Below are 12,639 nucleotides of genomic sequence, written 5' to 3'. Positions count from 1 at the left end.
CCACAGGGAAGGCTGACCCTTCTTCTCCAGTGAATCCTAGCAAGGCTGCATGTCATCAGCTCGGGCTCTGGAGTCTGGCCTGGATTCCGGCTGCCTTCACAGTTAGACGGCAGAGCTATAGCAGAGCTGGGACACCGTGCAGAGGACACTCGGACGGGTGGGTGGGGCATTCTGGGAACAGTGCTGCTGCTGCCTCTATTTTGGGATGGGGAGTGTCCCCAGACAGAATGAGGGTCCTGTATTGCTGTCATCAGGATCAAGGGGCCTGTCTAGACGCCTTTCAGTGGCGCTTTCCTGCACTTAGCTTCCTAGGCGCAAGGAACCCTCAAAGTTCAGACTAGTGTCCTGTGGAGACTGGGGATTGCCTCCACCTGGCCCTTCCTGATGGCCAGTGGAGCTGATGCTGGCCTACAGAATGGCTTACGGGGTGCTTGCTGGCTGGTCGTCCCTTTCCTGATCCTGTAAACTGGGTGCCTGTGGCTTCTGAGGGACATCTCTGAAACAGAACTTTGGCACACAAACCCAAGGCTTTAAGGTATTAGCTGCTGCAAAAAGCCAACTTCCTTGGCTTGGCCCTGGGATACGCCTCCTTTCCCATGTCGGACCCCTCCCCAGAAAGATAGCAGAAGGATGGGCACATCCTAACTGTACTCCACTCATCTTACAGGTGCCTGGCTTCTCGGCCTGCACACAGGAGACCTGGCTTGACCAGAGCAGGTCAAATTAGGGGGCATGTGACTTGGGGTCAGACTCAGCTCCAAAGTCCCTTGAAGAGGTGGTATATGACAGGCCATAACAGGGACTGATAATACCACCTCTAATCTCTGCTGTGTTGTATAGGATCAGCGACAATGCCTGGCCAGACAAAGCTTGGTTTCCATATGGCCTACATCTGTGTCTGTTCTAACTCAGCATCAATGGGCATATTAAGTCACTAGAGTGGAGATGCTTGGCAAAAGGCAGAAGAGCATGTCCAGAAGACTGTCACCAGGCCATATCTCAAGGATAACACTGTGTCTCCAGGTGGGATGCAAGGCACCACAGGGAAGGGCCTGAGAGGCCAAAGTCCCTGCCTGCTCCACCTTGGAGAAGGCAGCGTTTCTGACAGACACACAACAGAAAGGTACCTTAGAAGGTGCAGCCCTGTTTGGATCTGTAAGGGGGCCTCAGAGGAGGTGCTGGATGTGGCTTATGTGGATGCCTCCAGGCCTAGAGAGTTTTAGCAGCTGTACTCCGTTCACATCCACTGTTTCTAGGCTCCTGTGTCCATTGGCTGTGATGTTACACCCTGAGGACAGAGCCATCTTCATCTGCCTGAATCCCCAGAGACCATGGAGCAATGAATGGATGGTTCAGGATGGCAGGGGGAATGGAATGTGGGACAGGGCATTGGAACAGGTGCCCAGGAAGCCAGCCTGGTGGATCTAATATGGACCAGCGATGCGGAGAGACTCCAGGCCTCAGCTCTTTCATCTGTAAATGACAGCAGTTTGTGGGCTGCTGCCCATGTATCAGCAAGGGCTAGCAGTCACTGTGAGTTTTTAAGGATTTCCAGTTGCCCATGTGCTCTATGTTTTTGTCTCCTGCTGGTCTTACAGGTGATACTCATTTACTCAGGGTGGGCTTCAGAATCCACCGACTAGCAGGGAACCTATACAGTTGGCTCCACTCATATCCAGACTCTGATGTAACTCTAACCTCTCCCCTACTACAATAGATTTTCATATATATATCGCGACACTAGCAAATAAATGCAGTGATGTCATAGGCACAGGACTAGGCCAGTGTGTGATGGCGCTCGATGGGCATATGCTGAGGTAGTACATTTGGGAAATGGAGCTTAGCCAATATCCTCTTCTTGGTATGGTTCTGGTCTCATCAGGCTACCTAACAACTCAATGTCCACGACTGTTAAAGGATTAAGTGCTGAGTTCTTCCACTTTTGAGTTTTGATAGTTCTGCCATGTGAAAATCAGTTTTGGGGAGCAAGGCAGTGAACAGCAGAGCTGCAGAGGTGGGGCTGCCCAAACCCTTAGGGGCCCAAAAGATCACTGATGAGTCCCAAATGCCAGACACTGAGTTAAGAGGCTTTGATTTTCACTGCTGATCTGGTTTTGCTTTGATCTGATGGTTTTCCTAGCCCAGTTCTCCCTTTGTGGATTAAGAAGTAATGGAACTTGGTTTCTTGTTTTTGTTTTTAGTAGGGGTCAACAGAGACTTTGTACTTTAAAGAACACTGAACTTTTAAATTGTTGAAAACTTTAAGACTGTGGACCTTTAGAAGTGGTAATGCATTCTATATTTTGATATTAACATGAGATCTTGGGGACAAAGAAAGGGAAGGTTACGACTCAACAGTGATATTTTGTGTGTCAAGCTGACAAGGAGTAGTTTGTGTTGGTTGTTTTTATTGTCAGCTTGACACAGCCTAGAGTCATCTGTGAGGAGGCAATCTCCATTGAGGAAGTGTCCAGATTAGACTGGCCTGTGGCCAGATCTGGAAGAGATTATCTTGACTCATGACTAACGTGGGAGGGCCCAGCCCATGGGCACCATCTCTAGGCAGATGGGACTGGGCTATGCAAGAAAGTTAGCCGATCATGAGCCAGGAAGCAGCATTCTTCCATGGTTTCTATTTCAGTCCCTGCCCTGATTTTCCTCACTGATGGACTGTGAACTGGAAATATAAGCCAAATGAACCCTTTCCTCCAAATTATCGAGGAGGGACACACAGGAAGGAGCAAGAGAAGAAAGGCAGGCATCCAGCGGACAGGGAAGAGGCAAGCTGTCACAGTGTAGGAACTCCTGACTCTTTCCGTGTTAAGGGTGCTTGGAGGATGCAGAACATAGACAAGTGCTCATAAGTTTGCAGCTCAGTGAGCCACGAGGAAAGGAAGGCTGTGAACCCACCACTCGGGCGGATGCACCTACTAATCTGCACTTGGGAGAAAGAGTTGTCTTTTGCCCAATTTTCAAACAGGGTTAGTTGCTGATTTGCTCCTGCACAGACCTCTCCAATGTTCCTCTTGAGAGAAAGTGACATTCTATCAGCACCCCCAACTCTGGTCTGTGTTTGTATGTTCTCTCTGAAACGCTTCCCTGACCAGGGAATGACAGACAGACATTTTCCTGTGTAGTTTTTCCTAACTTGCCACCCTTTTCCTATTGTGGAGTTCTTGATGCATGAGGTTGTTATGAAGAACCATTGTTGGATGACTCACCATTGGGAATTATTTGTAGATGGCCCTTCTCTTTTGAGAGTGTAGTGAAAGCCGGCCAGGACAGGTGTCCTCACCCTAGCACCTTCAGACCTGGACTGTCTCGAGATCAACAGTCCAGTCCGGCTCTCAGCTTGTCCTTGGACCCAAACTGCACTGTGTCCATTATTGTAACCCTACAGTAAATCTTTGTATTTACAAGGGCAAATCCCCTTATCATGTTCCTTGATGAGTCCTTCATGATTTCAGGCCTGTGTTCATTCATTCAACATTTAAAACAATGTATTTCCTCGGAAGGCCTTTTGGGGGTCCAGATTTTCACTGCATGTGTTCATCAATCCGGGAAGAACTGGCTCCTTTGCAATTGTTTCTCTCCTCAAATACAATGTATCTCTTCACCTAGTGGAATCTTTGTTGGAACTTTCAACAAAAGCAGGGGTTTTGTTGGTTTGGCTTGGTTTTTTGAGACAGGGTTTCTCTGTGTAGCCCTGGCTGTCCTGGAACTCGCTTTGTAAAACAGGCTGGCCTTCAACTCAGGGGTCTGCGTGTCTCTGCCTCCAGAGTGCTGGGCAAAAAGGCAGTTTTTAGACATGGTCTCACTTTGTAGCTATAGCTGGCCTGGAATTCACTGTGTAGACCAGCCTCACGGTGAAGTCACAGAGACCTGCCTGCCTCTGCCCTCTACTCCCCATCCTCCCCCCGCCCCAACTTTAAGGGCAGATTTTTCTTCAAAACTGCCTTTCCTTATCATTTCACCTTAAGTACTTTATGCTAAGAGTATGGCCTATATGATTCCAAATGCTGAAATCTGCTTCATGGTCAGGTATATGAACAAATTTTGCAAACATTTTTTGGAATTCTACAGATGTGCTGGGCATAGTATCCAGCATGGCAATCATATCAGGATCATACACTTCACCTGTCCCTCACTGAGTGAGGAATATGCTGCGACTCCTCTGTGGTGTTGGTCAAACTCTCCAGGTTTCTTTTGATGGGCATCTAAAAAATGGGACTTCTCATGTTTCAGGCGTGTCTCTTGAAAGAACATAAGCAAATTATAAAACTGGAGAAATTTCATTTATCTGTTTAGCTTAAAAAATACATAGTCTGACAGCCTTGGGGTCTTTTGTTTATTTTAAACTGGAATTTTTTGTTTTTATTTTCTGCCATTTTATTTGATATTTCTTAATTGTCCTGCTTTTCTAGGGACTTCCTTTTTTCTCACTTTTCAGCTTTTGGATTACTGTCCCCTCATCCATTTTCTTCTCTATCACCAGTGTTATGCAACTTACTCCTTTTCTGTTAGTGGTCACTTTAGATTTTTAACTCAACATAGGCATTTAAATTTTAAATCCTCTATCTTAACCCTCTAGTTGCTGGAGTCCAGTGGGATGGTACAGTGAGGGACCCGACCATTATTTTAACTCCTCTCACCCACATCCTAATCCTGCAGATGCCTGTCTCCTTATATCCTGGCACTGAGGATTATGCCTGGACCTTGTACGTGCTAAGCAATACTCTGCCACTACCCTACATCCTCAGCATATGTGCTATTATACTTCTATACATTTAATTCTGTTGTGCTAATCCTATCAATTATAAAGCACCAACAGCACTCAAATGCCTACTATTTTCTTTGCTTGCCATTCCTTACAGTTTCTTCCTAAAAGCCATGTATCAGGAGGCTGTTTCCGTGGCCTGTGGCTTCTCTTTTTCTACAAATGGCTGTACTGAAGTTCCTCCTCCGGTCAGACTCTAGGACGGTGGCACTTTCTGTCATTAGGCCACCGTCTCTGGCCGCCAGAGTCTGGTGAGAAGGCGACTGCGTTCCTCGCTGCTCTTCCTTTGCTATGTTCTTATTCTTGCAGTCGTCTCTGGAGTTTGACTTTAGCCTTTGATGTTAAACGTGGTTTTAATTTATTTCTACAATGGGATTGTTTTTGTCTATCCTTTTGGAGCTTATTGGGATAGCTAACTGTGAGGATTGGCTTCTTGTACTGATGTTAGAGACTTCTTGGGGGCATCTCGGCATCCCTCTTCATCCTGGTGTCTTCTGGGCTCTAATGGCCGCACAGGATCAGATCCACCTTCCTTAAATGGTGCTTCTTAGGCTTTTATTATAGAAATAAGTCACACGTGGGCTTGGGAGGATGAGGCACTGGTTGGCTCAGCAGTGAAGGGCTCATCCACAAAGGTGATGAGGGAGGGGCAGAAAAGGCTACCTGAGCCTTCAGTTTTGTGACGTCCACTGTAGTTGCCCCGCCCACTGGGAGCCATGTTCCGAGATGGGAACAGAGTCAGAAGGCGTGGTGGCAGCTGATGGCCATGGAGCGTTGTTAGCTCTTTCCTTTCTCACTATCAGTAGGAAGGGTATTGTCATCCACTCCACCGGGCTATAGAGGGAGATACTGAACCAGGAGGGGAGGGAAAGCATGCTAGGCAGCTGGGCACCACTCTGCAGTGCCTAGAATCCCCACTCTGTCCATCATGACGGCAGGCATTCTGTCCCAGAAGTTACCATCACCTCAAATGCCAGCACAAAGGGCATTTCCAATGCAGCTACATGCCTCTACAGTTTCAAGATGTACTAACTAAAGAACAAACACCTTACCACGGTCCTTAATGGTTGCGGCAGACACATCGGAATGCCACTTCTCCCACTCACTCTCAGTCATCCTTGTCAAGAGGACCTCTCAGACTATCCTCTTCCGTGATGTGAGGCTGATGGCCCTGAGGTCCACTTCACAGGCTGGTTCAAGGTGCAGGTCAGAGCACAGGGCCGGTGAGAGCGTCGAGTCCGGATGGAGTACAGAGACGTACCCTGTCAATGCCCTCATGCTGCCGTTCTCTTGTTTGCTCGTTCTCAGCACTCCTTTAAATAATGGGGATGCTGAGTAAGGGATGCCTTGGAAGCTGAAGATGAGGTAGGAGATTCATACCCAGGAGGGTAGCTTTGAAGTTCACTATGGACAGTCCTGACTTAGGATGCTCTTGTGCACCAAGACAAACTACTGGGAATTTTGATCCTTTTATGAACTAGTAACAGACGATCCATATTCTCTTATGCTGGGTAGCAGCAATGAGCTGCAGCTCCCCAACAGTCCTTCAGTCCTTAGGGGAAGGAGCTGACATTAGTGTAGCGTGACCACATGGAATGTTCCCTAGGTTAGGGGTATTCATATAGTTTTCAACTTCGGATGCTTTCAACTTATAATGGCTTTATCGGGGGACATGACTCCATGTAAACTGAGATCATCTGTGATTTTCTCCAGAGGAAACTAATTCCCTCTAGGTATGATTGTACTGATGCAAGGGAAGTGACAGAAACATAGACATGAGGGACCAAGCGGTCCACCCCGTTGCTCACTTGTCTGTCCAGGCTCTGTGTGCCTTTTGCATCACTGTGTGTGCCAGGACATGGTGCTGTCTCCCTTTTTTATTTCTGAAACTATACCTGACTTATGCTTATGGGATGCAAAGGTGCCTAGACAAGGCTATGGAGCAGAAAACTGGATGCAAAAGATCCATGATGGACACAAAGCTGCTGAGTGGCTATTCTAGAGAAATGGACATGGAGGTCACTCTAGAGAAATAGACTGCAGGCGCTTTCTAAGGCTGCACAGTGGCCATCTGAGAGAAGTGAATGTAAAGGTAGATGGACACTTCACAAGGCTTCAGCGTACAGAGAATTGTACTGGACTATGCTGGGCATGGTGCCACAGAGTTTCTGCAGTTCTGAACTGTGTCTTGGAGTCTTAAGAGCACAGAAAGCATCCAGAATCCTAAGTAAACCTAGCCTAAGTGGCATGCAGGAACTGAAGGAGACAGGGTTGGCAGGTGAGTGGATTGCTACATAAGAGTCAATTTGAAGCATTGCTTAAAAAACGGGGCCTGGAAAAGGTGCATGTTCTCATCCAGACAAGGCACATTCAGACCTAAGGAATGACTCTCCTGATAGTTTCCATGTCTGATTTGTGGGTCTGCATAGTCAGGTAAGTAATTAAGTAGCTAAATGATAAATACCACTGCAGTTGAGATAAGCTTTGTATTCAATAACACTACAAAGCAATTCACATTTTCTAATAGCCATATTTGCATTCTAAGAAATTTAAGCTTTAAAAAAATCTTCCCTAGTACTTGGCCCAGATAAAAATCATCCTGGCCTTCATTACCCATGTCACTGTATGGTCATTTTATTTTTCTTTTATGTGGATTACCTGAAGTCTTCAATTTTGTATGTGATAGAAAGGCACTTTTAGAAGTTGCACTTTATGCTCACGAATTACATAATCTTGCCATAGGAAATAAACTAACACCCATAGGAAAAGCCATTTTGTGATGAATAGCCAAGATACTAGATCATTCTTGCTGTTCTAACGAGATACCTTAGAATGGGCAATTTGTCAACAACATAAATTTGCTGCTCCCAGACATGGAAGCTGGATGTCTAAGATCAAGGTGCCAGAAAGTTGTGTGTGGTAAGGGACCAGCTCATTTTCTAGAATGGCACCTCAAATGCTATGTCCTTACATGCTAAAAGAGATAAAAGGGGAAGTCAGTTCCTTGGATGCTTTATAAGTGCATCAATCACTCATGAGGCAGCACCTCAAAGACAAAACTAAAACTAGTTCATGGAGACCTTGCCTCCTAATACTAACACCTTTGGGATTAGGTTTGAATATATGAACGTCAAAAAGACATATACATCCAAATCACATCATCAAGTACTTCAGATCTCACAGCACACAGGAGGTAATAGCAACGGCTGTATACTAGTTTAAATTAAGCTGCAATAATCTATAAATCTAAAATATCTATATGATATCCTGAGAAATCTCTAAGACTGACATGGAATCAACTGGAAAAACCAACCAAGTTCTGTCTCTTGCACACATGCCTCATGGGTCTGAAATATGCTCCACCACCTCCAGTGTCTACACTGCCCAAGGAACGGAGAGCCTCGGTTTCCTACAGAAAACCCACAAGACACCCTCAGGTCGTCCTTGAACATCTGGCTTTGTTGGGTAAGCACTGATAAGCCTGAATCTAGTTCCCCAACAGCCTTCGAGAGGGGTACTAATGCTTCCCTTTCAGTCTAGGGCTTCAGTGAATCCCAAAAGCCTGCCTTTCAAGTCTCCATCAGAACATGTCTTTCTACATGGGTAGAAATGCCTGCCTCAGCATCACAGGAAGACTAGGCCATACTGGAAGTTATTTCCTGGCCCTGCCTGATCCCTTCATTCATTTCTATAACCCACCCACAATGGTCCCCCTTGTCTGTAATGAGTTCATAGGGTCTACTTCTACTTAGCATTGCCAACTGAAGACAGAAGGAGCAGAGCCACAGTGGTATAGTCTGCTGGGGTGAACGTGCTAGTGGGTACCTGAAGACCCACAGCCTTGCCATATAAGTAGTCAAGGGCACATGTGTCTGCTATGATGATCGGAGAGTGAGACACTATGAATTCAGACATAGCAGTACTGGCCCGTCTATAACCAGGAACCACAAAACGTGGCCTTGTGGGTATGGTCATGCCTGGGCAGGGATTTTTCAACCCGTGTTTCTCTATTGTTTGTGTGTTGCTTTATCAAAAGGAAAAAAAAAAAACTAGCATGTATTATTTTTCACTACAGGAATTTCCATGCAACAACAGTGAATCCATATTTCAGATACTCAGTTAATTTTTGAGACCCCCTTGTACCCTGCCTGCAAATCTTTCCCTGACTCACATCTATCTCCGGCCCCACTCAAAAGCCAAGGTCTACCTAAGAATGGGAGCGTGGCTAGTTCCCCTGCCAGTGCAGGAGTATCTCGGGGCACTGAGCAGTGCACACATGGAGTGTCCCAGAGGGAGCTGCTAAACCCAGCAAATGTTCAAACCAGGTTCAGAAGAGGTAGCTCTGGCTGGAAATACAGTTATGTGGTAGAGGATTTGACTGGCACACTTGAGGTCCCAACGCTATGAGGCTGGCCATCTTTCCACCCTCCCGCTTTCTTCCCTCTCTTTCATCTTCCCCAGCAGCTCCCAGAATAGCCCTACCCTCCAGCATCTCTAAGGTCCCTGAAGAATGACCTTCGCTCATGGTCTATTATCTCTTGGCCCCTACAGGCTCAGTGTCACTGTCACTCAAGTGGCCCCTGGTCTTCCTTTTGTACTCAGCTCTCCACTGGAGGTGAGTCAAGAGGCAGACTCAGACTCCCTCTGTCCCCACAGGCTCCATCGGGAGGTTTTTAATCTTCCAAAGACAGACCATACACTCATACTGTCACACCACCAGGAGATATCTGAATAGACCTAGGCCAAGGAACAGGTGAGAGGTCCGGCTAGAGAGGCTTAGGTTCAAGCCCAGGAGTCCACTTCCACATTCGGCATCTTACTAACTATGGAAGAAGCAAAAGCCCTTTTTCCTCTCTCTCAGCACTTAGGCCTTATACATGGATAAAATCCATGCTTCAATTTGGGCTCTTCGAAGGGCAAGTTTGGCTTGCCCAGGTACATTTTAGGCCTTTTTAGGACACCTTCGCAGAATAGTCTGATGATGTCACCCGACTTAAGTGCACAGGAAGTGCCTTGCCCACCCAGGCCACAGGTGGTAAGCTACACTCTGCCAGGCCAGCATGTAGCACCCACATTGTGGGGGTGGGTAGGACCATAAAAGGCTAGGCCTGTGTGTGGGAGGGAAGCCCTGGACTGGAGCAATTTGACATCAGGCCAAGTCCTCAACACAAGCAAGAATTAGTGCTAAGAGGTTAAAAAGTTATCCAAGGTCATATGGATACAACAGACGTCAGAGACACGGAGAAAACTGATTAATATTATTGTGTAATATTAATATTAGTAGCAATTGACAGCAACATGCAGGAAGGTACACAATAATGAAGAGAAGGCTAGGAGAAAGACAGAGTGAAAACTCACATCTGGGTGGGGGATGGCGTACTGTCCCTGGATTGTGTAGGCCTGGAGAAGAGAGGGAGAAAGAGAGAGACAGTCAGCTTGGGATGTGGCAGGACCTCAGCTTGTCAGCCACTGGTGACCCGCCCCAGTATGATAAGAACCTTCTGGGGACAGTGTTCTCCATCAGTGTACATCTCCACCTGCCCCTGTTTGCTTAAGATGGAATCGGGGAGACTCAATTACAACTGGGAGTCCTGGGAAGCTGCCCTCTCCCTGAGCTGTGGCCAGCTACTGTTTCTAACCCCGATTTCCTCAAACTTTCTTAAAATTGTAAACCTACAGATTACCCATTTAACCCCCAGTAAGAGGACCACTGATTATCAGCCATCAGAGCAGATACTTGTGGGGCAAGATTTAGCCTCTGAGATATTCAAATGACAACAGAAGTTTTAAAAGTGACCAGAACAAGTTTTGCCAGAGCTGTACAGACTCAGTCATAGGACTGACCTAGTTTGTTTTCATTACCAAATTTTACGCCGTCTCTTCACATAGGGAGCACCCCTCTCTGAGGGCCAGCGTGGTCTCCCCAAGGCTCCTTAGTTTCGTCATTTCCCTTGCTTCACATCTGTGACTGTGCCAAGCACAGCAGCTCCCCAGCCTCACCCTGAGACCCCAGGGAGAGCAGAGCCCTCAACAGTCCCTTCAGCCATGATGCCCTTTGGCAACCCAGACATCAGACAGACAACACAGGCAAGGGAGGGGAAGACGACAGACAACTGTCTGGCTTCGGACAGGGCTATGCCATCCTGGCGGAGGCGCAGATGTAAGGGCATGGCTTCCATCCCCTGGCTGGTCTAGACCTGTGACCACCCTTGAGGGCTCTGGGCATCTGAGAGGGTTACTTCTGGGGATCACGTGTCACTTCTATGGACCCAGACCCTCCCACAATTCTTTTTTAAATGTGCTGAGAGTTCTTGTCACAACCAAACTCGGGAGCTCAAAGCCATGTGACCACCTAACAGGGACCCAGCCATGGGGCAGCTTTGAAATAGACACAGTTCCAGCAAAAACAAAGTCTGTTCTGGGCCGTCCTGGCTGTGCTAGCAGAGGAAGAAAAGGAACCTGATAAGATACAGCAGTTTCATGGAGAAAGAGACAAGTAACTGCTCTGTGGAGTGGGACTGGGATGCAGTCTTGGCTTTTGGAAAACTGTTGCCAGGAATGATCTCCCAGGTGTTACTGAGGGAGCATCACTCGGGGAAGGGACATGCTATCATCCTGGCCGGGCCTGTTGCTCTCCCAGCCCTGCATGTCTGAGCGGAACCCAGGAGCTCAGCCTAGGTGACAGTTGATTCTGGGTTAGTGTCTAGCAGCTTTCCCTCCCTTGACGTGGTTGTCACGTGTCTCAGTACGGTCTGCCTGGGGAGTTCAGTTTGGCCAGTAAGTAACAGCGGCTGCAGAGTCAGCTGCTGAGGAGTCTAGGTCTCGCCATCTCTCCTACCTTAAGTGTCAGAGACCTAGGCAGCCTCTTCTGGGATCTACCCCAAGTCTTGGACACGTGGGGTGGAATCCTGGAGGGAGACCTACCCAGAGCTAATTTACATATTTACTTCTGAGTTTGTATTTTGGCTTTCCTATTAGATTGCTTCCTCACAGGATGACTCTCATATGAGTCTGTCCCCTACGTAAGGCAAAGGCAATTGAGGCCAGACCAGACAGTTCCAAGGGAATGGTGATGGGTTTTAAAAGGCTAACACTATCGGGGATAAATATAATAGCACAGTGACCTTCACTGCTGTGACTGGAGTAGTGGGTACTAGTGACTGTTTTATAGCTAAATGGGGCCCAGTGATCCTGGTCATGATCTGTCCTGTAGTGGTTCTGCCCTTGGAATTGGGGCTGTGACTCCATGCCACATAGTTTTCATTTGGATAGGGGCCTTCTGAATAAAATTCCACATTTCATTCTATGGAGCTATTGTGGATTTGACAGAGAGATATAGTTCACACTGGTTACTGACCTGTCAGCTAGCCATGAATCTGGGGAGAACAATGGAGACGGAGCTTTGCTGGGCTTGGCAATGGGCTGTGTGAACATATCTCTGATGTCAGCATGGACTAAAGTACTGCCCTGAGCCTCAGTGGCTATGAGGCTGGCAAGACCTGCTGTACAGTGGAATGTGTCACATGCTGGGTCTGTATCAGAGCACAGGACTCTCTGTCAACAGCGGGGCAGACCTGAGTCAGGAGACTGTGTGTGTGCATGCACGCATGCACATGCACACATACGTACATATGTAAAATAAGGGAGCTGGGATGGAGATGGGGCAACAGGTCTGACCCACACATGCTCCTGCTGTTCTGCAGAAAGATACAGTAAGACTATTTATAATGTGAGAAAGACGAGAAAAACGGTTCTCTATGCCTTTCTTTCTCTTTTTGAGCACTAAAGTAAAACCCTGTGTCTATTCTGCCAGCTGGGTCACCTATGGGTCTCTGACTTAACTCTCCCTTGAACAAAGACAC

The 12,639-nt window shown here is 47.3% G+C and overlaps 1 protein-coding gene across 14 annotated transcripts in view; it reads right to left on the bottom strand.

The window, feature by feature from the left end:
* The window catches only part of Pcbp3 (poly(rC) binding protein 3), a 207,491-nt gene that overhangs the window by 9,117 nt on the left and 185,735 nt on the right, over positions 1-12,639 (bottom strand). For 13 of the 14 annotated variants that reach the window (XM_028874296.2, XM_028874297.1, XM_028874300.2 and 10 more), the window contains one exon: positions 10,136-10,177. The exons of the other annotated variant lie outside the window; for it this stretch is intronic. In XM_028874296.2, the coding sequence (XP_028730129.1) occupies positions 10,136-10,177 (42 nt within the window). The remainder of the gene's footprint in view (positions 1-10,135; positions 10,178-12,639) is intronic. 14 annotated transcript variants of the gene reach the window in all.

Source organism: Peromyscus leucopus, chromosome 16_21 (genome assembly GCF_004664715.2).
Source record: "Peromyscus leucopus breed LL Stock chromosome 16_21, UCI_PerLeu_2.1, whole genome shotgun sequence".
Classification (NCBI taxonomy): Eukaryota; Metazoa; Chordata; class Mammalia; order Rodentia; family Cricetidae; genus Peromyscus; species Peromyscus leucopus.
This window is presented reverse-complemented; position numbering and strand designations above follow the sequence as displayed.